This window comes from Melozone crissalis, unplaced genomic scaffold, assembly GCF_028551555.1.
Source record: "Melozone crissalis strain CALT ecotype California unplaced genomic scaffold, PUWL_Pcris_2 ptg000006l_1, whole genome shotgun sequence".
Taxonomy (NCBI): domain Eukaryota; kingdom Metazoa; phylum Chordata; class Aves; order Passeriformes; family Passerellidae; genus Melozone; species Melozone crissalis.
Genome location: NW_026535784.1, coordinates 22,209,262 through 22,236,956, shown reverse-complemented (window position 1 = coordinate 22,236,956; position 27,695 = coordinate 22,209,262). Strand labels below are relative to the sequence as shown.

Sequence of the window (27,695 nt, the reverse complement as noted above, 5' to 3'; positions counted from 1 at the left end):
GAAATGCAGTTTTAGTCTCAGTTTTGGGAAATACCAAAATGCATTTTTCATTCAACAGAACTTACACGTTAAAGGGTTTTTTCCTTTTTGTTCCTTTTACATCATTACTGTTTGCCCAGGTCCCAAAGGCACTCAGTGGACCTGCTATTTGACTACTGCGGTGCTTCAGGGCTGTGCCCTAACAAGCAGCTGCTGCAGCATCACGTTACATACACCCAGAGAGCCAGCATTGCTTTAGGAAAGCCTGCTTCCAAGGGCATTTGCTGGGAACGCACTCCTGACTAAGACATTCATACTACACGCTTGCTGGGAAGTCTCCGCACTTTGCCAATGGAAAGACACCACTTGCTCCGAAGAGAGACTTTTTTTGTAAAAAATAATGTAATGGAATGCCCGAATGGTTAGGGTTGGAAGGCAGCTCCGGACCTCATCCAGCCAGGCAGGCTCACCCGGAGCAGGTGACAGGAACGCGTCCAGGTGGGTTCAGAATGTCTCCAGAGAGGAAGACCCCACGTCCTCCCTGGGCAGGCTGTCACCACACCCTGTACGCTCCCACTGCAGCACAAAAAAACTCTTTCGATTATGATCCTGCTCATCACCCCTCTCCCTAAACTGCAAGCTTTGCAGACCTTCCAGCAATCCCGATCCGTACCTGCAGAGGGGCGGTCGGTCCCTTTGCCAACAGGTTTACGCCACTTTTCCCCCACACTTACCGCTAAAAGCAGGCGCCGGCAAGCGGGGCCGCCGCGGAGCGGCCGCGGAATCCCAGCGCCTGAAATCCTTTGAAAATGGCGCGCGGAGCAGCGGCCGCTTCCGGCCCGTCACCGCAGCAACGGGGGGACGCGCCCGCCGCCACGGGGCGCGGCCCTTCCGTCCCTTCCCTTCCCCTCCCGCCCCTTCCCGGCCCGGCGGCCCCCGCGCCGCGGGCGGAACGCTTCCTGCGGCCCCGGGAGATCCGGGACTGGCGGCTTCACCCGTGCCCACAGCCCGGCCCCGAGAGCCTGCGAGCAGGACGGAGAGGGGCGGGTTCCATGGGCCTGCAGTGACAGGAGAAGGGGCCAAGGGTTCCGAGTGAAAGGGAAGTAGGTTTAGACTGTGTGGGGGGAGGAAACTGTTTACTGTAAGGGCGGTCAGACGCTGAACAAGTTGCCCAGAGAAGCTGTGAAATCCCCACTCCTGGAAGTGTTCAAGGCCAGGCTGGATGGGCTTTTCAGCAACCTGGTGTACTGGGAGGTGTCCCTGCCCATGGAAGGGTTGGAACTAGAGCATTTTTAAGGTCATCTCCAACACAATTCTGTGGATCTGTGAAATCTAGGTTTCATCTAGCAGGTTGGTCACAAAACTTAGAAGGAAAAACTTACATTCATACTGTCGGTTTTTTTTTTTTTTGTTTGTTTTTTTTTTTTTTTGGTTTTTTTTTTTTTTTTTATTCTTGCATCTGCATCTCAAAAAACATTCTACCTCGGCATGTTTATTGTACGTGTTTCTACCTTGTGTACACCCCACCTCTATCCAACAACCTGGTCATTTCACCAAGCTGTACAGAAAACGTAGGGCCTGAATCCCTGGCAGCTGAAGCTCCAGGAAGAGGAAGGATTTATATGAGGTTTAGAGTACGCTGATACTACATCGTATTTACAAAAAAGGAAGAACAACAACATGGGTGCAGAAATGCAACAACTCCTCAATAGCCAGCAGCAAAACAATGGTATTTTCAGGTATTTTCACCTTTTTGAAATAACTCTGCACAGAAATAAAGAATATGATGAACATAGTTTAATTAAGAATTATAGCCATAGTCCCATTACATTTCAGAGCATGAACTCAGTCTTCCCACTGCATAAAGTTCTACATCCATACTTGGAAGGGAAGGGAAAATACGAAGGGAAAATATCTGATAGTCTTCAATATTTACATAATTTCTAAGATGAAAAATATTAGTGAAAACAGTAGTATTCTTTTGGCATACTATGAAGGTAGTGCTTACTGCTTTTGGCAAGAGAAGGAATTATAAATAAAAATATTTTAATATTAGGGAAAGGGAAAAACTGTATCCAAAGTGTTTCACTGAATTAATGCTTTCAAACAGTACTTCAGCCCAATAGAAGCACAAAAAATTCCCCAAAGGTCTTATTTTGCCCTGAAAGGCATTGGAAGCAGGAGTGTTACTCAACATACATGGCAGTTAACTACACACACATGGAAATCCACCTTTTAAAAACCCAAAAACATTTATAGTGTTTGATTCCCTTATACACAGGCACACACTTTGCTAGCTTCTGTTTCCCTTTGTAGAACTTAATGAGACTGTGCAATACTGGAGCAGTAGTCTAAAATGTCCTGTATAGTGAATTCCATAGTAATTCCTGATCCAGGGTAGCAGCGAGCTATCAGCCCTTCAAAGTGCTTGTACTGGCGTATGAATTCGTCTTGCATGGAATGCCACACAACCTGCCAAAGAAAGCAAACTTTAGGAAAAGTCAAATGGCACAACACACTGCATAGGTTAACTAGAGAATACTGGCTCATTAATCAATCCTCACTTCAGTTAAAGATTACTCTCCAGTTAAAGATTACTAATAAAGTTCAACAGCTTGAGTTACTGCATTAAAAAGAAGATTGATAGTTTTTACCCATCAAGATCTGTAATGTTGACATGACTTGCAATAAATGTGCAAAGCAGAAAATAGTAAAGAAGATGGGTAAGTTTTCCTAATAGAGTTATTGCTTTTGTCTTTCAGGAAAACACACTGAACCAGAAGAGTGCTATAATTGTGCCACGTTCCAGACTTTAAAAAGCTGTTTAAACAAGCTGAACTCAAGTCTACTCATTATTTACTCCAGCAAGAAAGTTTACAGAGTGTAAGAAAAACATTAGATATTAAACTATCAGAAAATATATAACTGAAAGTATTCTGCTATAGTGCACTAATTAAGACTCACACCAGGTTACCCACTCATGTAAATCTATTCTCTACTTCCAATGTATTTTGCAGAACAGACATCACCCATTAATGGTCAGCTAGGGAATCATAAAGGAAGTTTCTTTCTGAAATTTTTTCTACCACTCTGGTCCAAATCAGTATTAATCAAATAGAAACAGATTAGGATTATTAAAAAACCCAAAAGCTGTACTCAAAATTTACGTTTTTAGAGTTATGCTGAACATTGCCACAGAATACAAATGCAAAAGCAGTAATAAAAAGCCTCTGTACCACATTATAGGGTTTTCAAGACACAATTTAGTTTACCTGAAGTAAGTTTTCTTCTTCACAGAGATGCTTATCTACCTTCTTGTAGAGATTATCCAACCCCTTCTTCACTTCTTTACCGGGATATTCCTTTATAACTTTACGAAGCTCTTGTTTATTAAAAGCCAGCTGATAGCTTACTTCCTCTTCCCGTATACCCTGTGCCACACGAGCTTCAACACCTTCAAAAAAATGCTAACAACAAGTAATAGCATTAGTCACTATCACAAATCTGAGCTAATTAATTTAATTTGACAAGGATATGTGTGGTTAAATCTTGATTCTGTTTCATGACTGTTGTGTTTTCCCAGTTTTTGTTTTTCAGGCGGGCATGAAGTACTGCTCAGCCATAAACATTAAAACACAGCCCAACAATGCAGTCCAGTACTAGCATAAAATTGAAAGCAATTATTTCTAGAAGCTTTTCTTTGCAACTTTGTAACTAATAACCAGTCAGCCTCAAAATCCTTGATTCATGAGCTCATAACCAGGGATCCAAATACTGGATCTTTTGGATGAACTCCCTAAGCACCTGAGCATCTTTTAAACCATAATTACACAACAGCATATTTGACCATATCACTGTCATTGACCAGTTTCCTCAACATAGGAAATACAAAAGTTTCAGTAAATAGAGGAAAGTATTTCCATGAACATGCAGGTTGAGCTCATCAGTACATCAGGTCTGGGTAGGACAGAGGTAACTCCCTGGTTAACTTGCTTCACAGCAGCCTACATGGTGCTGTGTTTTGGATTTATGGCTAAAACTGGGCTGATAACACAACAATGTTTTGGTTACATCTGAACAGCTCAAACCTGACCAAATCATAGCATCATGCTATAAAAATTAGAGTTGGAGGGGGGGTTTGGTGTTTGGCTTCAAGTTGCCTGTTGCTCAGAAACTGCCTGGGCACCAGTCTGCTTGTGAGAGGTAGTCATTGACTGCTTTTGCATCACTTACTTGATTTTTTCCCCCTCTTTCTCTCTCCCCTTCTCTGATTAAACTGTCTTTATCTCCACCCCCAACGTTTTTCACTTTTGCTCTTCCTAGTGTCTCCCCTGGAGAGGGGGGACTGAGCAGGAGTTAGCTACATGGCAGCTTAGATGTTGGTCAGAGTCAATCCACAAGTGGGTAACAGCAACAAAGCATTCTAATTTTCAAAAAGATAATACATCTTAAATGTCTCCATGACAATGGATGCCTGAAATTTTGTTTATAGAAAAAGCCATGAGACATTCAAGTGGACAGAATTGAGTATGAACCTAAGTCACCACTCACTTTAACATTTAGCTCCACTTCAGACATTCAGAATTTTCCTGTAACTTTTCTTCTTGTTGAACAGCTCAAAAACTACAGCAACTTTCTCTGCACTTGAGGTGATAAAGATTATCCCAAAAATCCTGATGACTTTTCCCCCCACTTTCTTCTTCCTCAAAACCATTTTCTTAAGACACTGATGTTTAGTCAGTACCATTAATTGCCATGAAAAATTTGGTTATTTTCATCCAAGACTGTTACCCTCATGAGTACTCTTGCCAGACATGCTCCAGTCCAAAATAATAAGAGATGATGATAGATGCAGTGATAAAGAGATCAAATAGTGGAAATAATACATTCAAAAACTATCGTGTACCATTTAAATGAATACTCAAATATACTCACATTTAATTTCTCAAGAGGCTGTCCAAGTGAGTAGATTACATAAGACTGAAGATGATCAGTGTATTTCTGTTTGGCTTCTTTCTTCTCAGCCTCCAGACAAGAAATTTTCAAGCGAGAAAGTGTTGCAAAAATATGATGGAAGTTCTCCATCATGACGACATCCCTGGGTGTCTTCTGGCTCTCATTAGCTACTTTCTCAACTGAAAGAAATGAGAAGCAAAACACTTAGAATATCAAAAGGACAAACAAATTCAGAAAAACATAGCCAATAACCATAGTACTATCAAAAAAGGAATTTTGAATTTCATGTAACTGATTACCATTTGTATGAGTCAGAACTACCACTAAATAAAATGCTTCAAAATTACCACTAAATCAAAGGCTTCAAAAGAAGCAACAGATACATGCAGGCTCTAAGATGATGAAACTTGTGTGGCAAAAAGGTCACTTATAAAAAGATACAAAATAATGAGTATGTATGATCTCATTACAGGTGTGAGGAACAAGTCACATTCTGAGGAAGCTCACAAGCATGCTTTCAGTAACCATATAACCCTCTTAAATTGTTCTACATACGATAGAACAATTTAAGAGAAGTCACAGCAAAATCAATTCCCATTTTCACCAGGACAAAAATCTTCAGTAAGGTAGCAGGGTTTTTTTAAATCTACTTCTTAATCTCAGTTTTTGCTTATTATCTTTATAGTCAAAATTACCTTCAGTCCCTAAATGTAATAATAAAAATAGATAATACTGCATAGATCTTTTACTTCCCTCTTCCTCTGCCAAAAAAAAGCCCAAACCCCAAAAAACAACAAGCAGGCAAAAAAAAAAAATAATTCTACCCATCCCTCCCTTACTACACCTGAAAGCAGGCTGAAAGAGGATGGCTTCAACCAAGAGCAGTTAGTTTTCTATGCCTGTTCATCCATTAATCATTTTGCTGAGCCTATCAGGATGCCCATCATGAAAGCGATCCAGGGCACCAGTAATGAGCACAGATTCATTCCAGTCAAAACACTGAACTGCTAACTAGGAAAAATCTGCTACTGCCAATTTTTTTCTTCCTATATGATTTTTTACAGGGGGAAACAAAAAGACAAGAAACCACTTCAGACTGAGCATGCCAGGTTGCTGTTATCTCCCTCTTCAGTGTCTTAACCACTTTCCTCTGTCACAACTCAAAGTTACTTTCCTTTGTACATAGCTGTAAAGTATCTAAAAGCATATTACAATCAAAAGGATTACACTTGCTCACTTACAATAACAGAGACAACCAAAATTTCACCATAGCTTTTATTAAAAAAATCCCACCTGTTAAATGGGACAAAATTATATATAAACAGGTGGAACCAATTATTTAAGTAATGGTTAAACTATGACAGCCTTGGAAGACCTACCACTGTCAAAGACAGCTCTAATAAGTTTTATGTAGGCTTTATCTAGATCTCCTCGTCGTTCTGCATTTTTGAAAATTGATTCAGCAAGGGCTGCAAACTCTTCAAATTCAGCAACAAATGGAAGGATCCCAACTTTACTCTTCTTTGAGATTTTTACTTCATCCATCTGCTTCATCTGATTACTCTTTAATTTAAAACAAGAACAAGTGTTAGGCTCTAGATCATGTAAAAGCTATCAAAAGAAAAATGCAGATGTACTGAAAAAACTGACATATATAAAAGACAAATAAATTCCTTCAATTTGTACATCTATTTAGTCTTTCACCCTTTTTATCATTAAGTTTTTTTTAAGTAAAATAATTTGAAAGAAAAAGGAAAGATGGTATTTTCTTCCCCTTTATTTACTTAGTATTACGTAAACAAACACCCAATGAAAAAAACCCCAGATTTATGCACCAGAAGCAGTTAACAATTTTCACTTTGTAATCTAACAAGGAATTTCACTTTTCTGATTCAGCCAAGCTAACAATTCCTTTTGCTGCACGAAATTTCTTTAGCCTTCTTTTGAAGAAATTTTATTTCTGAGTAATAAAAAAATCAGTTTCAAATATTTTAAGTATTAAACTGATCAAGAATGGCCAGTTTTATGATGTTTGCCTAGAGTGAAATTACATTTATGACAATACAACAAAGTTATAGCAACAATTCTGTTTTCATGTGTCATATTTAATATAATGGTCGTAACTGTGTTAGCCAAAGAAAGTTTCAGACAGTAGGGGCTGCTTCTGCTACTGCCAAAACACCTCATACCTTGTACATCCACAAGGTTTGGTTTTGGCAAGTAAAAAAGGCAGAGAGCTGTATTTTTCTTAATGAATTTCAGTAATCTCAGAAGGAGTACAAATTTAAACAAAGAATTAAGAATGTCAAGTAGCTCAGAACCCTGAGCAAGTGGTACAAAAAGCTACTTATTGAGGAAAACTGGAATGGAGAGGAAAAAAGAAACGCAACCACCATTTATCCGAAGGCTTGGCCAGTAGAAAAGCAATAAATTACTAATTTTCACTTCAAATTTAAAGAATTTAGGTATACAGAAATGTAAAATCAAACTGGGTAGGTTTGGGCTTCCTATAATATTACAGTTAGCTTAATCAGAATAACTAAAGAACTTACAATGCACTTATCAAAGTTCCTTTTGACAGTCACCAAAACATTTCCAAGTGTTGTGCTGAGAAAGGACGCAGGGTCCACATTTTGTGCTGTCCATACATGATGGCTCATCTTAACTAACATATAAAGGGAATTAAAGCTATCAATCTTGTCTCCCAGTGCTATAAGGTTATTCAGCTCGGGTTCAATACAACGAAATATTTTTGTCATCATTTGTCGGATCATGTCCTTCCTATTAAAAATGCATAAGAGGAAAATATTACTCTGACAGTTTACTAGGCTATTTTACATGCTTTTTGATATATTTATTTGATATAGTAGTCTCATTTGCATTCAACAAGTCTCATGACTTTCAGAAAGTCAGTAGCACACAGTAAAAATCAACAGTCACAGGCATAAAATATTCCAAAAAGTATTTTCTCTCTGGAAGCTGCCACACACTCTCAGAACTTTGCTAAGCATACTTCCTATATTATTGTGCCAAATTTCAATTTGCAAGCTATTAAGAGAATTAAACAACTACATACAGGAGCACCCATTCTATATACAAAAATTATTCTTTTTACTGACACACTCAGTGTCTAGGTAAAAATTTAAAGTTCACTATTCACTTTCACTGAAAGGGAATAATTTCTGATTTTAGAGAAAAAAAGTTTTATATGCCAAATAAACTCAAACATAGGCTTAAGAATCAGTAATGAAAATAGCATCACATACTCAGATGATACTGTTTGTGGAACACCAGAAGTGTGCGAACGAGATAAAGCTACTCCATCCATTTCCTCGACTTCATTCTGTGAGAACAAGGAATGTATGTAAAGATAAGGTTTGTCTCCAATTCTTTATCAAAGTAGTTACTACATCTTACAAAACCAATATAAGTAGCAGTTCCATACCCCCAGCACCCCCTGCCTCCAGAGCAGAAAACAGAACAGTTTGAAAGTTTCTGGTAATTTTCCAGTCACATTCCACCGAATTCAATATTCTCCACAATTACGCCCCACTGTCTTCCTATATAGCATGATGGAGTGTTTGTTGTCATCTTATGAGGAAACAAAGCCATGGCAAAGGAAACATGTCAGTCCTTCTTTCATAAATTTTGTTTTGGTTAGCCAAAATAAAGATCCTTCCAGTTCACGAAGAAAAACAAATTACTCATCACCCGGATCACGTAATCACCAATAAATTCCCAAGTTCTCTTTTAAACAGGTCTCTTTTGAGGCCTGGTCAATACTTTTTTACTACAGTGAGAGAGAATCTAAGTCATACCATTGTTGTTCCAGAGGTGCTCTGATGTTGTTGCAGTTTGAAAAATTTACTGATGAAGTCCTGTTCCGCCAGACACAGAGGTTCTAGTTCACTTAATACTTGCTCAAAAATCTAAAGAAAGATAAAATATTTTCTCAACACACCAAATACTATGGACAGTTAACAATACTAATTTAAATTGTTTGTTACATATACTTTTTATCTTCACTGAGCTTTAGAAGGCTTACTACTACTTAACAGAAATGGAAACAGCTTGTAAGTAGATGTCTAAAAGTAATAGCTGCCTCTTCAACATAGTCCTTTCTTATCCATGTAATACTGAGAAGGAAATAACAATCTGTGTTTTTCCACAACTAGAAGTTTTCTAGTTGCACTGAGGAAGCACTTTTGTGCTATAATGGAAACGTTTGCATTTTAATAGCAAGTCTTGGGTTCTGCCACCATCTTTTCTGTCTGGGTTGCTGAGCAGAGGAAGACAAAATTAAAAGCTTCAGGGAAGAAAAAACTGTGTATGTTGAAGTTAACTGTTCTGTAGAAAAAGCAGAAGTTTCTACACAGCTGCTAGAGAAACAAATAAGTAGGTTTTGTACTAAAGTATGCAACACAATTTTTAGATTTAAACTAAAGTAAAACACTATTTTGGCAATAAGTAATTACAATGATTTAATTTTATTAATAGAAAGTAAGGAAATTCTAAGGCAGATGTTAAACATATTTCTCTTAGTATCTTCTCTGCAAGTATTTAAAAATAAAGCCATGCAATAATTTACATAAATTAAACCAATCTAGCCACACAGGAAATCCACTCTGATGAAAATTCCCATAGGAAAAAAACCCAACAACTTAGTAGGTCAGCTCAACAGCTTATAACTCTGTACATTAAATCACATTTCACATATCCCCAATGGGTGTGAGGTACAAGTGAGAAATTGAAAATAATAGCATAACAATTGCATAAACCTGTTTTTAAAAAGTTAGCCTTTTAATTCTAGACAAGTTGCTGCTACAAGTTTGTAATAACTTAACAGTTAATATTGTTTCAGGCATCTATTTCCTCCCAGGAAAAGACTAAGCAATGATTTGAAGAGGTTAGAAGAAAAACATTAATCTCCATCAAGTAATTCAATAGAGAACAACAAAATTATTTTTCTCTCTGACTGATAACTGCTTCTTTTCCTTCCACAGCAGTGAGAAGTTAATTCTGCCAGAAATGGTGAGCATTGTCACTTTTAATAGTTCAGGAAAAAAAGTCAACAGATGCTGAGGACAGTAGGTTTTAAAACAGGATGAGGCCACTCCAATAATAACTTAGTGCTATTGGTTAAAGTTAAAACTGATGATAACTAATGTGAAACCAGTATAAGTAAAATTATAGGGTCACACTCAAGTCCTGGCTAAAATTCCTATCTTCCTTATCTTTGGCTTTTGCTTACATACTGGCAAAATGTCATAGAACATTGAATAAATTGAAAAAAAATAAAACCAGTGGAGAATCCATCAGTTTCATTCCTATTTGCTTAAATACCCATATTTGGCTTAAACTTGAAAGATATTTTTTTATGCTTGATATTCTTTAAAGATTCCACACAGCCTATAAAGGATTTAAATAGAATCCTATATTCTGAGATTAATACTGTGATCTACATATTTCTTAGGAACTGACTTTATTAGATATATGGTACATAAAAACTTCAAAATTGGCATGTTTTAGGATTTAAAAAGTAGAGATTTTTGAGCTATGGAAGAAGGATATGTAAGATACCTCTAATACAAAACTAAGCAAAAATCCTATGGGGTATTTTGGCTTTACCTTATCAAATTTTGTTCTGTCAGCCACATCCAGGTCAGAGGCAGACATGTTTCCCATGTCTAACAGTGAGGATGACTGAGATCTGCGGTTTCCCGAACTCTGAACAGAGAGTTTATTTAGACTAGAAGTAGATCCAGTTAATTTTCCAGAACTTCCATGAAGACCTGTGAAATAAAGACACTATGAAGGATGAAAGTGAAGGCAGAAGAAAATACTGAAAAATAGGTTTTGTTACAGAATATATCAGATCAAGAGTTGCTAGTAGTTCTATATTAAAATCAAACAACTTTTGTCTAAGTTATAAATGCTTTTGCTGTAACTGTATTCTTTCCTCATTATAAGACAATTCAGATTCTTCAGCAATTTTCAAAGTACAATATAACTATTTAAATTCTCATTGTAAAGTAGGGCAAAAAGGTATAAAAGGAACAAAACTCTGCAATACAGTAATACAGGGATTAAAGACTTGAAAGCTAAGACCAGTTATCACATTTGTGGATGTATTTTGGGCAAAGGCTGCCACAAGCAGAACTGAACCACAGGAAGGAAAAAAAATTAAAATATTTTATGTACACACAGGCACTTTTTAATCTTGCACTTGATCTTTCTGCTGTTAACATCCTTTTAACCACAGTTTGTTCCAGCTATTTTGCTGGATCTACAACCCTACAGTAACTCTGCTGCTAATACTCTCCCCTCCCTTTGATCATAATTAAGATTCAGTTATTTCTTCATGATACTGCTGGGCCTTCTCCTAGGAGTATGTTTTTTCTTTTTTATTTCCTTTCCTTTTCCCCTAATTTTTTAAGAAATGTTGGACTAGGACAGAGAAAGCTAATAACAAAAAAGACCAAAACATTATAATTTTTTGGATCTCCAAGTAAACTTTTCACATCTAAGCCACATAGAAACTTAAAAGCAATCCTGCAAGCTTCACTTAACTGCTCTGTTGGTATCAAGTCTAGGGACACAAGACAAACTCTATAGATCTAATCTAAATTGTCACTTCAATGTACTGGAGGAATGGAAAACTATGACAAGGTCTCAGCACAAACACATTTTTACTATTAGCTAGTAGCATGGGAAAACTTAAAGATATTGCCTTTATGTGGAAATCTTCTCAAATTCTATCTTTGGACTTAGAGCTGTGCTTCCTTTTTGGCTTGCCAGCCCAATGGTTCTGCTGACGTTTATTTCATTCTGGACAGAGTGCTTCAGTGTGAGGTAGATTCTTCCTGATGCAGCACTACATTGTAACATTGACACACATGCATTGACAACACCAACTAATGCAACTAGTTATACTCACTCTCAGTTTCCTGTTTGACAGCACTTTCTTTTCGAGGCAGTGTAGCTGGGATGGATTAGGTTGCAAGCATCAAAGACAAAGACAAGTTAAAATGCAGTTTGCACAAACCATGCACAAGATGCAAGTTAAGCTCTAACTGGAAAGAAACATGCAGAGAACTATAAGCAGCAAGTAACTACACTGCAAACACACTTAGTTGGAGAGGTACTATTCCAGAAATTCAGTATCTAAACTACATGGAAAACAGAATAAGTTTCTAGGTATTAAGGCTTGATTTTTCTTATATAGTATGTTCAAAGAACACTTTTGGTAACATGTATTTAAGTTCTCCCAAATTGAGAAGTCCATTAAATTATTTGTCAGACTCAGTTTCCATGATAAATCATATCAACAATAGACATGAAGAAATTAAAATGTACTTATGGAATTTTTTTACTGAGTCAGAGACATTGTCCACCTTTCGAATTTAAAATACACACAATTACTGCAAAATAATTAACATCAACAGTAAGACTGGCTAACCTTTCTTAGTTGTTGCAAATCAGGATATTTACATAGAGATCACATATTTTGCATTCATGCTGCACAAAAACAGATGACTGCAAATTTGGAGAGGATAAAAATAATAAACATATAGTTAAAAAATTTACAAAGAGGTTTTTATATTTTTCCTGGCTCTTTTCAGAATTGAAGTTTCCTCTAGTGGACTTCAATATGAAATTTAAAGTAAATGGGCATTTGTAGAAAATATAGAATCCCTAGAGTAAAGGCATTTGCATACGTACACTAAAAGCAATATGAGGTTTTAAAGAGATCTTGATGAGGATGGATGCTACAAGCCCCCCAAAATGGAGCAGGCAAGCAGAACCTACTGTAATAGAATGAGTATATATTTCTAAACGCCACAAACATGTCTTAAATACCAGATGTTCTCAAGTAGGCAACACTTCTGATAATTGTAACACCAAATCCAAATTTAATTCCAGCCTGTTTTTTAGATCTTGGGGGTTTGGCTGATTTTGAATAAAAAAAGTTTAGGTGTGATATATTTGGCATTTGCAACTATCATGCATTGGTCCCACTTCTTCATGGTCCTCAATTTCTAAACACATGGGACTTATTACAGAATGTAAAGAACTACAAGATCAGGCCCTGGACAATCAGGAGGGCCTTAGTGGCTTTTAACAAGCTACATCATATAAACATATGACAACAGTAGCACTCTTTCCAACACTGACTTTATGGTATTTAAGTATCAAAGTCTTGGCTTCCTCAGAGAAGAAAAAAAAAAAAGAAAAAAAAAAGAAAAAAGACTATTTAAGACAAGAGTGAATGCTCATGACCCAGGCTGGTTTTTTGGCCATAAAAATGCAGACAAAGAACCTCGCGCTAGCACAGAATGCCAGAATTCTCTCAGCATCCCCTCTGCATTTGAGGCACTCAAATAGCAGTGCTATTCCCAAAGCACAAAAAAAAGGCAAGAACACACACCAACACAACTTGGAAACATGTCATCTTTAGTATTTGAGTACAACTGGAGCATTATGTACCTACACTACTCCTTAAACAGGTTTATTATTAAGAAGTGATATATTTTGAATGAATGTGCAATTAGTAATAGTACAATCACTACAATGAACACAGAAGCCTTTGAAATTACACATCCTTATGAGGCACTGCAACATAAATAAATTTGCACAAATACATGACAGAAGTCTTCTCAAGGTCCAGCTTTGACTCTGGTGACTGGAAGGATCCCTTTCTCCAAAATGCCTGATTGCTCCATAACATTAACTCAAGTTAGGGAACTGCTACAAAAGCTGTCTCTTCACAAGTACAAATCACAAAACAAGTGTCAAGACAAAATGTTTAGAAAGTTTCAGAGATCAATTTGTATTAGACTAATGGAATTTTTTGTCTTGCAGTAAGATTGCTTTTCAAGATTTAAGAATTCAAATATTCTGACAATGACATCTTATCGCAGCTCTGCTTTCCATGTCCAACAGCTTGCCAAGACCTATCTTTGCAGTTTTCCATCTCTCAAAGAAGCCTTACTACCTTCCTGCTTTCTTCCTTTCATTACATTTTTCTGGTTTCTACCATCAAACTTCAAATCATAAACTCAGGACTCAAAAGAGGCTGACAGAACTTACTACTTACAGCTGCACATAATTTTGGAATTCAGAATTTGCAAACGGGTAAACTGTGGCAAATATTTGTATTTTCCAACAAGCTTTGAAACACTGCACCTCAAAATACAGAACTGACAATACATAAATACGCCTATAGCACTGCTGATTTTTAAGTATCCAGGTTTTTTTTTTTAAGCTTTACTTCCATATTCACACTAAACTAAACCAGGTAGAAATAATCTCTTAAATATAAATACCTACACATTAACAAATTATGATTTCTAGTCTCAGGCTACATAGGTAAACCCCCCTGAAAAAACACATTTAAAATATCTAAGTTTTACTAGGCAGGATTAGCATTATAAAACTAGCTTCTTAAAAATCCACCCAAGATTTATTAAAAGTAGCAATAACAGCAGAAGGAGTACAAAACAATGCTGCCCAAACTCCCTTTCATTGCAAGAGCTGATTTTTCAGATTTGTTCAGGTAACAAAGTGAAATAATTCAAGTAATAAAAAGTGAGTGTAGATTTGAAAACAGAGAAATATTGTATTTTATACTTCTATTTTCACCAATTTCACAAGATTTTAGTTGTGCTACTTTGGCCTTGTGGAAGTCAGAAGTTTTACCAGTCATATTTTTCATCCAACTTCTTCCATCTTGCCAAAAGTAAAGAATTTTACACCATTAAAAAATTAGCCCTAGGTGTCATAATGAGTCTTTTATATGCAAATAGTAAGATTCAAAGCAAGATATGTGCCTTCTGGAAGCTTACCAAACTTTTTTCCTTCTCTGGTTGTGCCTGTCATCTTGATCTTGGCAACTTCAAAGAAATCTTTTATTTCCCTTTCATAAAGTCGTGACAAATAATCCATATAATTCTTAAAAGAAAAATGTAAATTCAGTTAATAGGTATTCGTACCGATTTTCTTCTATTATAGGTAAATAACTCTTAAAACCTGTGCATTTTCAAACCCTACTAAATAACAAACTGGTTTGGACTACATAACTATATATATTAATGCAGCATGCACAAAAATATATTTGTGATATTTAAACAGCTTATATTCATTTTCATAGTGAGCATTAATCAGAAACTTCTACTTTTCCTCCATAAGGAAAAATATGCAATGCAGTACATACAGATAGGATTACTGGTGGTAGAGTATCACAGAATTCATTTCAAGAGTAGAAGAGAAAGAATTCAGCACCATTCTCCCTTTTCTATAAGACTCTTACTGTTCCCTCAAAAGCACACATAAATATGCAATTCTCATATTTTTTTATTACAAGATCACAAAGATGCCAGCCATTCACTATGTGCTTTACACTGAAGGCAAATGAATAACTATTCAAAAGCTACTGTCAAAGTCTAATTTAAACCTTCCATTCAAGAATGACAGAATTTTAATTTAAAATACTTGTTTTGTAAGGACTAACTTTTCCTTGACTTCTACCTGAACATTTTCTATACTTCTGTAGTAATTTTTTACTCCATGTTAGTTTTAAACAAGGTAGTTAAAAGTTACATGCATACAAGGGAAAAGCATTTCTATTTAATCTACTGTACAAGAGACCTCTGAAGTTTTTGACACTTCCAAGTGAAATGAAGGTCTGTTGAAACAGAGATGTTACACAGGCAATAAGCACAACTGAACCAATCTGAAAGTAGCTTAAGAATTTTTTCTTACTAGGCTGTATAATAGCAAAGTTGTTTTACATAAATATTAAGATGAATATCTTGTGATACCTCAGCACAGACTGTTTGAGGAAAAAAAACAACAAACAGAGCAGGAGACCACAAATACTAAAAAATGAAGTTTCCTATTCTAAAAAGGAATAAAAAAGAGGAGCAGTGAGTTATACTTAATATACAGCAATATTAAATTGACATGTACATGCACAGAGGCAATTCTTTTGACTCTCAAGCCCAGTCTATTATGTACATTCTCTAGCATCATTTGATCACTTCACATACCTTCGTTAGCCCTTCATATTTTCCATAATCTGTGTTCTTGAGCCACTCCATCAGTTTAGCATATCGAAGTAAATCTCTGTGAAATGGATGATGATTGGGTAATGTCAATTCAGCAGAGTGCTGGGCAAGAGTGGAGCTCTGATCGTGACCCTTGATAAGAAAAAATATTAAAGTAAATCTGGAAGCACTACATAGATGCATTCCAGAAGTTTCCTGGAAAATTTAATATGAAGCATCTCATTCAGACAAACTGAAAGGCCTCAAAATACCTTGCACAGAAGCAAGGTCTAGAGATGCAGGCTGAAAAGACACCTAACCTAATAGAGACACCGAGTTAATACAGCCAAGGCAGGCAGTGCATCTTAATAAGGTTGTTCATTTTAAGGCTTTTTGCCTTCTAGGTGAGTCATTTTGGCACTTTTTGTAAAAGAATGCAATGTACACCTGAATGAAAATTTAATGACAAGTGTTCAATTGCTCCTGAAAATTTTTAAGAGATTATCACATTATTCCTCTAAAAAAAAAGAAAATAGCTGCTTCTGTTTAAAGATGTTTTTCAACATTCTTTAGTCCACTTTGGCCAAGCCTTCCTTGATCAAGTCTTTAAAACATCAGTGCACACACATTCCCTCTCACTCCACACAAACACACACAACACACCGTCAGTGAATGTTTACAGCCAGCAGCATGAACCAATCTGCTCCTCCTTTACACAAAGATCCCATCATATTGCTAGAACAACACATGATTTAGCTTTTTAAGCTTTCAGTTGCCTGAACAAGCTTCCTGAGTAATTCAGGAAGAGCAAGGTAATACCTCTGTGCAGCCACACAGCAGAACACACAGCCAGTATCCCTGGGTTAAAAATACAGAGGATAATTTATTTAATTAATTTGCAAATGGCTTTAATATTTTCTATAAAGTCTTTTTTTACTGGGCTTGCTGTAAATACAGCAACAGAACTTATAGTCTGTGCCATGGTAGCACACAAAGACTATACCAATTGGTCTCCAATTCCTGCATCACATGCAGGTGCTTTATAAAGGTCAGTCAATGTCCATCCCTGAGAGAGGAAGCATTCCTGACAGTTCCATCTTGGACATGACAAGTCAGCAATAAGAATAAGCTATACTGTTTAAAAACTGCCTTTGCCTGTTTCTAAGTTGGAACAGAAGCCAGTTTGGATCAAAACTAAAGCAACTACTGTCTTACCATTTTTCTGTTGTACTGGATACTAATCAGTTCAAGCCTTCTGTTAGAGAAAGCTCTTCCACTATACATTCACAGGCTTGTTTAAAATAAAAAACAACTAAGATTTAACTTGTAAAATACCAACTTTTACTAAGTAATGCAACATGAACACTGCCAGCTTGTGGATTAAGCTGAACTACTACATAACAATCATAGAATGGCTTGAGTTGGAAGGGATCTTAAGGACCATCTAGCTCCAGCTCCCTTGCATTGGGCAGAGACATCTTCATTAGAACAGGCTGCCCAAAGCCCTATCCTTGAACAACTGGACTTGAACACTTCCAGTGATGGGGCATCCTCAAGCTCTTTGCAACTTGTCTCAGTACACTTTTGTATCCAACATGAGCATGAACTTACTCTGAGCCCTGCTCTTTTAATTACATAAACTGGCATACATAGACTCAAAGAAATAAGTCCTGGCCAACTTCATTAATTTATGCTCACAGAAAATGCGGAAGCATCTAAATTTTTCTTATAAAAACAATCCTGTAGTCTGACTTCAACAAAAAGCTAGTGTAATTATTGGAACATATAATTTGGAATTGGAATCCAGTCAGCATTAGCAACACAGCTGGCTCTTGTGATTACTGAGGTCATAATCAATACTGTGGGCATACATATAGGAAAACTTCTCAAAAAATCTTTGATATGCTTTTGTGAAAAAAAAAAAGATTAGAGAAACTCCCTCTAACCCCTCATTTGTCACATTCCTACGCCATGCATTTTTAATGTTCAAGTTCATTATAGTTTAACGTAATTTATCTGGTGGCTGTCATAGCTTTTATCAACTACATCAGTCCAAATGCTCATTCTTATTACTGCTAGGAAATACTCAGATATCCAAATGTTCATGTCTTCTTCCATGGAACAATTTTATTCATATCCTTTTATTACACAGAACTTCTCTGGTGAGTATTTGCATTCTTCATAAAGCTAGATGACAAATTCCCTGACAAAGGTAAATTTCTCTTTCCAGGCCAACTTTTCCACAGGACTAATCATTCTAGTTACAGTAAAACATGTTCTGTTCAAGACTGCTCTAAAACATTACAGAGCTTCTAGAGGTACCTTTCCCATCTCATTTAGGGGCTTTCTCTCATTGCACATAAATTTATATCGTTACCAAATGACACTGCAAATGTCATTCAACTATTTCATCATTTCAAAGCTTCAACTTGCTTCATATCTCAAAGGCAGAAAGCCTGGAGTTGCCTTTGAGTGCTGAAGCGGGTTGTTAAAAAATCTTTAAAGTAATAGGTTAATTAATGATTAGTATTACACAAAAAAGACAACTACATTAACTGTTAGTAAATAGTTTTTAACACTGCAGCAAATGGCAATCTGAAGTTGCATTTCGGTTTAAAATTTTTAGCATTTATTCTCCTTTTGATGTAAAGGAGGTGAAGCACTTTAGTATCTTACAGCCATAGTTTGAATCAAGCATTGATTATTTTGCTTTTCAAAAAATAAAGAGCAATTTCACACTTTCAAGGAAATATATTTAGGCTCAAATGTCAATGTAACTATGTTTTTCCATCTAATGACTTCCGAATCAGAATGTCTTGCTTATATTAACAGCTTCCTATACATTATAACGTATAGGAAGCTGTTAATATAGGCAAGATGTTTTCATTTGTCTTTTTAATTTAGAATTCTTTATCTTTATCTTAGTTTTTTTCTGAAGTGCTTTAAATTACTTTTTAAAGAAGCACTCTAAACAAATAATGCAACTCTTCAGATGTTAAGGGTAACAAAGTATTGCAGATTAGGTTTTCAACATCAGACTAAGAACTTGCTATATTCCTCAAACTATCAAAACAAGTTGATTTTGGTAAATGACACAAAAATCTGCTATACCTCCAGCACCTGAATCTGTATCTCAAAATGAAGTATAAACCCTCTTTTTTTCTCTTTTCCAACAATGAAAACCTTCGCAGAGTCTCATCTCTTGCAGGTAATGAACTCTTCCTGCTTAAACTTAACAGCAAAATCATAATTTTTTTATCTGTTGATTAATACCTCACAGCTAACAGCAAGCCAAAACTTTTCAGAGGGCAAATTTGTATGAAAAATAACATGAGGCCACTAGTAGTATCACAATTTTGAAAAAAGTAAACTGCCAGTTGGTAATAGCATTCTCAACAGCACTGAAAAGTGTCTTAAGAATAATAATTTCATCTCATACACGTAATATTTCACAGTAATAATAATCTCTTGCCATTTTTTTAAAAAATAAAATCCTCAGAAAGACATTCTTTTAAACAGTCACTTCCATACACAAGTCCAATATTCAAACTCTGTGGATGCATTTACACAACATAGTTTCTACTTGCTCATTTAAGGGCTGGGACACATAGTCTATAGCCAGGTTTTCAAAATATGGAAAGTGACAGAGGAAAAATACCTTAGTAAGAACAGAAGCTAAAGGCAAAAAAAAAATACTATGTTGTGGAGCTGGAATTCTTCTGCAAAGTGAAGACAATGTAAGAAGCAGTTATCTTTGCCATAAAAAGCCAGGCCCTAAATGCAATTTCCTATACAATTATCCAGTGTTACTCTATTCCATTTCTGCACACAGTCTAATACATAAAATTTACAACTGTAAAACTTTCATTGAGCTAATATGTATAAAACCAGAATTACTATTTTTTATTTACAAATACTGCAATTTCACACATTTTCAATACCTGTACTGTTGCACATTTATTACTATTTCCTGGAAATATTTTTTCTCCATGCATGTCAATCTGTCTCTCAGCAACTTTTGGGAATGAGATCAGAGGAATGTTAGCTCCTAAACATATAAACAAAGCTTAAGGGCTGACAAAAATAATAGAAGTGAAAAGGGACGTAAGTCTGATGCTCTGTAATCAGTAAGGACAAATTTCTTTTTGCAGAGTCAAAAATGCAGCTGCTAGTTAGATAATTTCAAGCTCAGGAAAAAAGTTGGTTAGAAAATCTTGTATCAAACTCAATGTACTCACTGGAACTGAATGATAGGAGGACCTGTTATAGAGCTGAAGGAGGGTCTGAGTAAACTGATTGAAGATAAAAAACACATAAATTAAAAAGCCGAGGCTAAAAAAACCACCCAGACTTTAGGAAACACGTGTCAGGACAGTGTTTGATGAATAATTCAAGTTAAGAAACAAAACCTATGTTCAGACATTTTATTTTCTATGTTTGGTTTTGGTTTGGTGTTTTTTTCATGGTCTTTGAGGTTCAGACAGCAAGACCTGTATTCTCAGCCACTTATATCCTTAAAACAGGTCGCTGCTTTTTCTCCTCAATAATCAAGCTCTAGAATTAAAATAAATCCTTATATATCACATAATGCATTTAAATGTGACAGCAAGCTGTAGTGGTTTTGGTTTGTCAATTTGAGATTTTGGGGGTTTTTAAAAAGAGATGTTTGGTTGTAAAAGATTCCTGCAGGCAGTTATTGTTTGGTATGCTTAGCAGTATCTGTGCCTGAAGACCTTCCAGCATTTCCTGATTACAGCACAGAGTATGTCCAATTTTAGACAGATTGTTTTCCTTCTCCAGAAAAGTTTGCGACCAAAAATTGCATATTCAATAGTAAGAAATAATACCTGCTGAACAAATACGCTGTTCAAATGACTGGCAAGTCTCCGTGCAAACTGCTCCCGCAGGTCACTGAACCGCTGCTGCTGCTGCTTCACGGCATGAAGCATGTCGTGTCCTACAAACAAAAAGGACTTTAGAGTATACAAAATACAGAGTAAGACATTGAACAGGGGAACCAAGACAACCAGAGGTCACAATTCCTTCAAATCAACAGAACAAAATCTGAGACTAGTTGGCAAGGCACCAGTATAATAAATTTCGTTAGACGGTAGTCTGACAAAAACATTACCTGGACGAAGAGCTACATTCATACACTGCAGAAGGGCATCTGCTGCATTAGTGCAGGCCTCAATGCCTCGAGAAGATGTCAGATCTCCCTCCTGAAGGGCCTTTATATGGCCCTTAGCCAGATCCATGTGATTCTACAAAATAATGGATAGTATTGTCCATAAGCTGAAAGCAAATTAGTTTGCTATGCTAGTGAACCAAGAAGGATAAATACAATTTTGTCATTATAACTTACTGAAAATAGTGCAACAATTAAAGAGGTAACAACCTAAAAGAATTTTATACCTGACATTAGCAACCATAGTAAACATAACAAAAATGCTTACCACTAAGAACTCTATCTCTGACAGCAGTTTAACATTATTTGTGTTGCTGAGATGAATTAGGTGGTTGCTTTCTGAAATTTGATCCATTTGCTCCTTTACACTCTGAAGCATCTCTTCATAACTGCTCAGCTTTAGCTCAATTTGGTCAACTTCCTTTAGAGCTTCATCCAACAACTTCATCAAGATATTCACCTGTTTCTCTGAGGCCATAATGGACTGAATATTTGCCTGTAAAGAAAATAGTCACATTTTAGAAGACATTTTCATATCTCAAAAGCATTCCGATATCTCCTTCTCCCTCTATTATTGTCAAATAGTTTCCAAAACTCTTGATGAAATCAACAAAAGAAAGTAATATAAGCCATAGTGTTACTGAACATACACATTTGTCAATCCCCTGTCACTTTTCACATTCAATAAGATAAGATATAAAGCCAAAACTCTGCTCAAGTTCTTGGAACTGAAGTATTGGTCTGCAGGAAAACAAAAAGCCAAACAGTAATCTCTACTACACCAGAATATTTTTAGTTCCAAAAAACAAAGAAGCATAGGTGATAGGGTCAGATTTTCTGTTGCAAGATCAGCCATCGCCATGACAGCAGCCATTTTCAAAATATACAAGAAACACACAACTTGACAGTTTGTGGAGGTTGTTGATGGTTCCCTCAAGTCTGTATCCCGTGCATCTCCGAAGTTTTCCAAGTGACCTCTAGGATGCTGGGCTGTCTAAAAACCATCTACATTTCAGTATGTGACAGGTCAGGTTAGCTACCTTTTCAGAGAATGCTCTTTGGGGAGCATCAAAGAGAGTTCAATGTGCTGGCATGCAATACTCTACATCAGAAGGAATGCTTACCCCATCCAGCATCACCACTGTGCATCAGAAGGAATGCTTACCCCATCCAGCATCACCACTGTGCATCAGAAGCAATGCTTACCCCATCCAGCGTCACCACTGGGCATCAGAAGCAATGCTTACCCCATCCAGCATCACCACTGGGCATCAGAAGCAATGCTTACCCCATCCAGCGTCACCACTGTGCATCAGAAGCAATGCTTACCCCATCCAGCGTCACCACTGTGCATCAGAAGCAATGCTTACCCCATCCAGCGTCACCACTGTGCATCAGAAGCAATGCTTACCCCATCCAGCATCACCACTGGGCATCAGAAGCAATGCTTACCCCATCCAGCGTCACCACTGTGCATCAGAAGCAATGCTTACCCCATCCAGCGTCACCACTGGGCATCAGAAGCAATGCTTACCCCATCCAGCGTCACCACTGTGCATCAGAAGCAATGCTTACCCCATCCAGCATCACCACTGGGCATCAGAAGCAATGCTTACCCCATCCAGCGTCACCACTGGGCATCAGAAGCAATGCTTACCCCATCCAGCGTCACCACTGTGCATCAGAAACAATGCTTACCCCATCCAGCACTTGCAGCTCTCTTGACAACTTCTCTGCAAAGGCTTCAGCATTAGCAATAGCGTATTCACACCCTTCCATCATTATTTCAATATCCTGTTCCTCTCTTGCATTTAATTCCTGGTATTCATCCACAGCTTCTTCATCACCTCCTGCTACACTTTGATTCTCTCCACTTGGAACAGATTCTTAGGCAGAGAAGGAAAATAAAACACGTTATCAAGTCCAGAAAGTCACATGCATTTTAAGAGTACTAAAGTATGTTTAAACTACCTGTAAGTAAATCAATCCATTAAACAACTCTCCTAAAAAGCACCTGCTGCCTATGAACACATTTTTTCAAGTCTCAGTCTTCCACAAGCTTCATTACAATTTGCAGGACTGATTCCCAACAGTGATGTTTTCCAAATTATGTAACATAAGCAAAATACAAATATCCACCTTCCTTTATTCCAAGGAAAAACCTAGTCTCAGTTTATTTACCTCTTACACTGCTAATCAGCATTAGAATATATTACAGTATGACACTCAATTTGTTAATGGAAAATCAGTACAAGTTAGATTCTCTCTTTTAGTTGACAGAGCATAAGGGAAACATACCAAAGTTGATTAAGATATATACCACTGATTAAATAAAAGATATCTTGACACTCGAGATGAGTTTCACAGTAAAATCAGTACTGAGTTAAGTGAAAATCACATAAACAATGGTCTCATTAACTACAGTTTCTCACAGCAGTGTTTAATGAATTTAACAAGCCACTCAAAGGCTGACAAATTAACACAGTCCAGCCAGAAAGTGTTTGGGACATTTGAAACATCTCTCTTATCTCTAGCAACTTAATAAGCTAACCAAAGCACTAAAAAACCAACCAAACAAACAAAAGTCGTATTATTTAACAAAATTGCTTACAAGGCAAAATAAAGGAAAAAGGTGTTACGCACCTTCTGCAACTTTAGGAAGTTCTGAAGAATTAAAAGGTATGGAAAAGCAGAGGAAAGGAAGCAGAGAATGTTAGCTAGACACAGCACGAACAGTGTGTATACATTTAAGTGGTAGTAAGTTCCAATGTTTTATTATTGCACAAACTCGAGCTGTTAGATGTTTAAAACAAATTCTGGTCAACACCAAAACACAGAAATGCTATCCCTTCCTGTTTCACATTTCCAATTCAAATTTTTCTGCACACACCAGTGTAGTATTTAATACCAGTAGTTTCACCACCTCTGATAGACTCTATGTGATATACTTCTACTTGTTAAGCTTTACTATAAAATATTAACTATTAAAAGATAATGTGACCATAAAGTATTTACTACAGGATAAGCAAACAAGATACAAAGCCATCCTAGCCACCAATCAGTCACATAAATTGTAATACAGTCCAGCAGAATTTAGCACATGCCTCACAGTCCATGAACTAGAAATCTCATATAAAACCCCCTTACCTTCTAGAATGCTACAGACTCTCACTTTTTAAAGCATTTTTCTAATTCAGGGGAAATGCAAATGAGAACAAAAGCAGTTGTGTTACACATTTAGACCTACCAGTTCCTGGAGGTAGATTTTATTTTGTTCAAAGAAACAGAATGTCTCAGAAATACAGAAAGCTTATCAGTATTTAGTACTTCATTAATGAAGTATTTTGTCTCGGTTCTCAGTTTTGTAACAAAAAATCTGCTATATAGTCATCTCGCTTATCTGAAGACTCAGAAAATATAAAGTTGAAAAGAAATAAGAATAAGAAAAGAAGAAAATACATCAGGATTACGAGTATTTTTTTTAGTGTATCTGTTTTAAATCAGTAATTACTAAACTTTATACTTCAAATACAATTGTAGAAATTTACCTTCCAGCAGCTGTGAACTGACATTAATAAAGTCAATTTTCTTTCTAAGGTATCTCTGATTGAGTTTCCAGATACATGAAATGAAGGTGTTCTTTTCCACTGTGCTGCTTGCAACCCATTTGTACACTTTGTCAAAATGCAAATCAAATTCAGGACTCTCCTGCAAAAGATGAAATATGTTACATGCTCCACAGTCAAATGATCCTCTAAGTAGCAGAGACTGTGCACACATTTAATAATGGAGATGACAGGATAAAAATTAAATTACACATATGTCAACCTGAAGCTCATACAGCAACTTTAAGGCCCTCATGGACCTTAATAAAGGTGCTAAAATGATAGTGAAGAATCAGAATCCATGCTATGACAGGAGTATTTTGTCAAGGCAAGTAAGACAAAAATAACACAATACACAGATGTGTAAGATTTTTCATGAAGTTTATGACAACAAATTAATTTAGGAGGGCAAAACCAGGTTGCTCCTGTTCTGTGGAAAAGTCCACCATACCAGGACTGTATGCTTCCAGCTCACCCTCAAGCTTATTAACTGCTCATTAAGAACATTGTATGTGTCCCAGCAAAAAACCATTGCATGTAGCAGAACATTTTGGATATTTTAACAATTTATTACTGTAAATAGTAGAACAGTCATAAATTCTCTTACTGGAAATAAGGCTTGGGTGAAAAAATTTACATAAGACTTAAAAAGGCATTACTGGTCCTTAGCAGATGCTCTCTACAGTTGCTGAGAGATCATTATAACTAACAGGGCAGATATTGAGACTATTGCTATTCAAGCATATCTAGCCTACTGTTACTCAATTAACCAGGGTTATATTCTTGCAAAGGCTGAAAGAAAATGCAGGCACAGGCAGCACAGGAATGTATCACCTTAATTAGCCTGTTATCAATCTAATTGTTAAAGCAGCCAGTAACAAGGAAGTTAAGTCTGACTTGGAATGAAGAGGATGCTGTGAGCAGAGGACTGAACAAAGAAGTGACACATACTTTAACAGCATCTTTGGCATCAACAACAGCAAGGTCCCGAAGTGCCCACGCAGTCTGCCTTTTGTAAAAATCTCCCTTGTCAGATTTTTTCACTTTGACCACATTTACTTGCACTGGTCGTTCTGTTGTCACTATTAAATGAAGTAAGAGAGTCATTTCAAAACACACATACTGCTTTCACATTTGTTTCTGCTGTACTTCAACTTCTCAAATAAATAATCTGTGGGGGAGATTTCATAGTATTTATCTGATGAAAAGGAACATTTTTAAACATTTTCATCCACAAAAACCACAGCTCAGTTTAAGCTGCTATCTCTATACAGCTTGTGAGGTTATTACCCCAATTTTCAGCTATTTCTTTGATACAGCAGATTTTGGACCATGACCATGTAACTGACAAAGCACAGACAAAACTGGAGAGTAGAGTCAGAATAAAAACACTTTCAGACATTTTTCAGTCAAAAAATATTCTAGCAAGCTAATTTCTTGACAGATCAACCCAAAGCACCTAATTTTTAAGACATATAATGTAACAACAGGCACTTAAAGGAACATTAGAACTCAATTCAGTTGCTATGCCCTTCCTTGGACTCTAACAAATATTCTTTAAAGCATTTTATTTAGGCTTATCAGTTTAGATGATTAATAAACCCTGTTTTAAGCACTACATAAGGACTGCTTCAAAAGCCCACCAGTACCAAAATAATAATTTTTGACTCCTTCCTTTCAAATTACAATGAGATCTGTGAATCAAAGTAGTGGGCTTTGCTTCTTTTTTTAGTAGAAGCAATAATGAAAGTACAAGCTAAAACTAATTTTCTCCATTAGGAATGGAAAGCACCTGCTTTACAAAAGTCAAGAATAAGGATTGTACATTAAGCTAAAAAAAATTCAACCAAGAAAAAACAAAGCTGAAGGCAACAAATACAGTGTGGTATTCCTACGTACCCGTGGCACACAAAAAGCAGTTCCTCTTCTTTTTGCCTGCTTTGCACACATTCACAATGCTCAACAAACGTTCATCATTGGGAGTGAAAATATCCCTCTGCAAGGCATGCTTGATTGCAGTCATTTTCTCTCAGCTGAAAGATATTAGGAGGTAAAAATAAACTCAAGCACATTTAACTGATACACATAAAAAAAGAACCAGTCATGTACTTACAGTAACTACAGGATTATAAAATTCAATTTTACAGATAACTTAATGACTTGTAATCTAGACAGGTATGACTTGGGTAGAAGACCAGACCACTTTAGGAAAAAATATTTTAAAAAAGGGTACTCACTTACTTCAATTAGAAAACTGTAATTTATTAATACCTGGATGATCCTTCAGCCTAAATTAATGGAATACAAAAAGCTTCTTTGTAGTAGAGGGAAATACTAGGCACTAACATAAAAGTGTAAACTGGAACCAAGCAAAAAAGACCATCTAATGCTCAAGCTTGTAGAACTCAATCACATAAGCACAAAAAATAACAAACAAAACATCCCACCAAGAAAATCAAGGAATTAGTAATATTCACTTGATTCAGAAAAGTTTTTCATGCTACATAGAGATTTTATCTGGACTGAACAGATAAACGCATTAGACATCACATACCACAGTTCTTATTTAAATACAGGAGTTTCAATATTATCTGTTCCTTAAAATTCTACAGTTCATTAAAAGCACGATTAGTATACACAACATGCTACACTGCTTGATGCTGAGACAATTTATGGAGTTGAATTGCAGGCTGGCTTGTTGTCTTGAAGATGCCCGAGTTGCTTTCTCTGATAAACTCACAGAAAAGACAAAGTCTTGGGCACTACAGTAATTTTAAAGATTATTAACTCAAGAACTTTGTGAAAAGAAGGGAAAGTGGAAACAGTACTGTCAACAGAGCTCAGGGCATGCTGTTTACACGACAATGTAAAACTCCAAAGGTGCTAATAACTTTCCTTCTCTTCACTAAATGCTGGGCCCAC

General features: G+C 36.5%; 1 protein-coding gene across 7 annotated transcripts; it reads right to left on the bottom strand.

Moving 5' to 3' along the window:
* Nucleotides 1–1,756: 1,756 nt before the first annotated feature.
* Nucleotides 1,757–26,864, bottom strand: EXOC1 (exocyst complex component 1). 7 transcript variants are annotated; one of them, XM_054296043.1, is made up of 20 exons: nucleotides 26,673–26,863; nucleotides 25,725–25,855; nucleotides 24,717–24,876; nucleotides 23,812–23,832; nucleotides 22,867–23,054; nucleotides 21,437–21,664; nucleotides 21,112–21,244; nucleotides 20,828–20,937; nucleotides 20,219–20,272; nucleotides 15,984–16,133; nucleotides 14,781–14,886; nucleotides 11,873–11,917; nucleotides 10,564–10,727; nucleotides 8,754–8,864; nucleotides 8,202–8,278; nucleotides 7,488–7,716; nucleotides 6,315–6,498; nucleotides 4,915–5,114; nucleotides 3,252–3,446; nucleotides 1,757–2,451 (listed from the first exon to the last, which is right to left on the bottom strand). In XM_054296043.1, exons 1-20 carry the CDS (start codon nucleotides 26,794–26,796, stop codon nucleotides 2,299–2,301), a joined length of 2,763 nt encoding a protein of 920 aa, XP_054152018.1. In that variant the 5' UTR covers nucleotides 26,797–26,863; the 3' UTR covers nucleotides 1,757–2,298. The 7 variants fall into 7 exon arrangements, with proteins under 7 accessions (XP_054152018.1, XP_054152020.1, XP_054152021.1 ...); XM_054296045.1 differs by lacking the exon at nucleotides 23,812–23,832 and having other exon boundaries at nucleotides 26,673–26,864; XM_054296046.1 differs by lacking the exon at nucleotides 11,873–11,917 and having other exon boundaries at nucleotides 26,673–26,862.
* Between the last annotated feature and the right edge of the window lie 831 nt (nucleotides 26,865–27,695).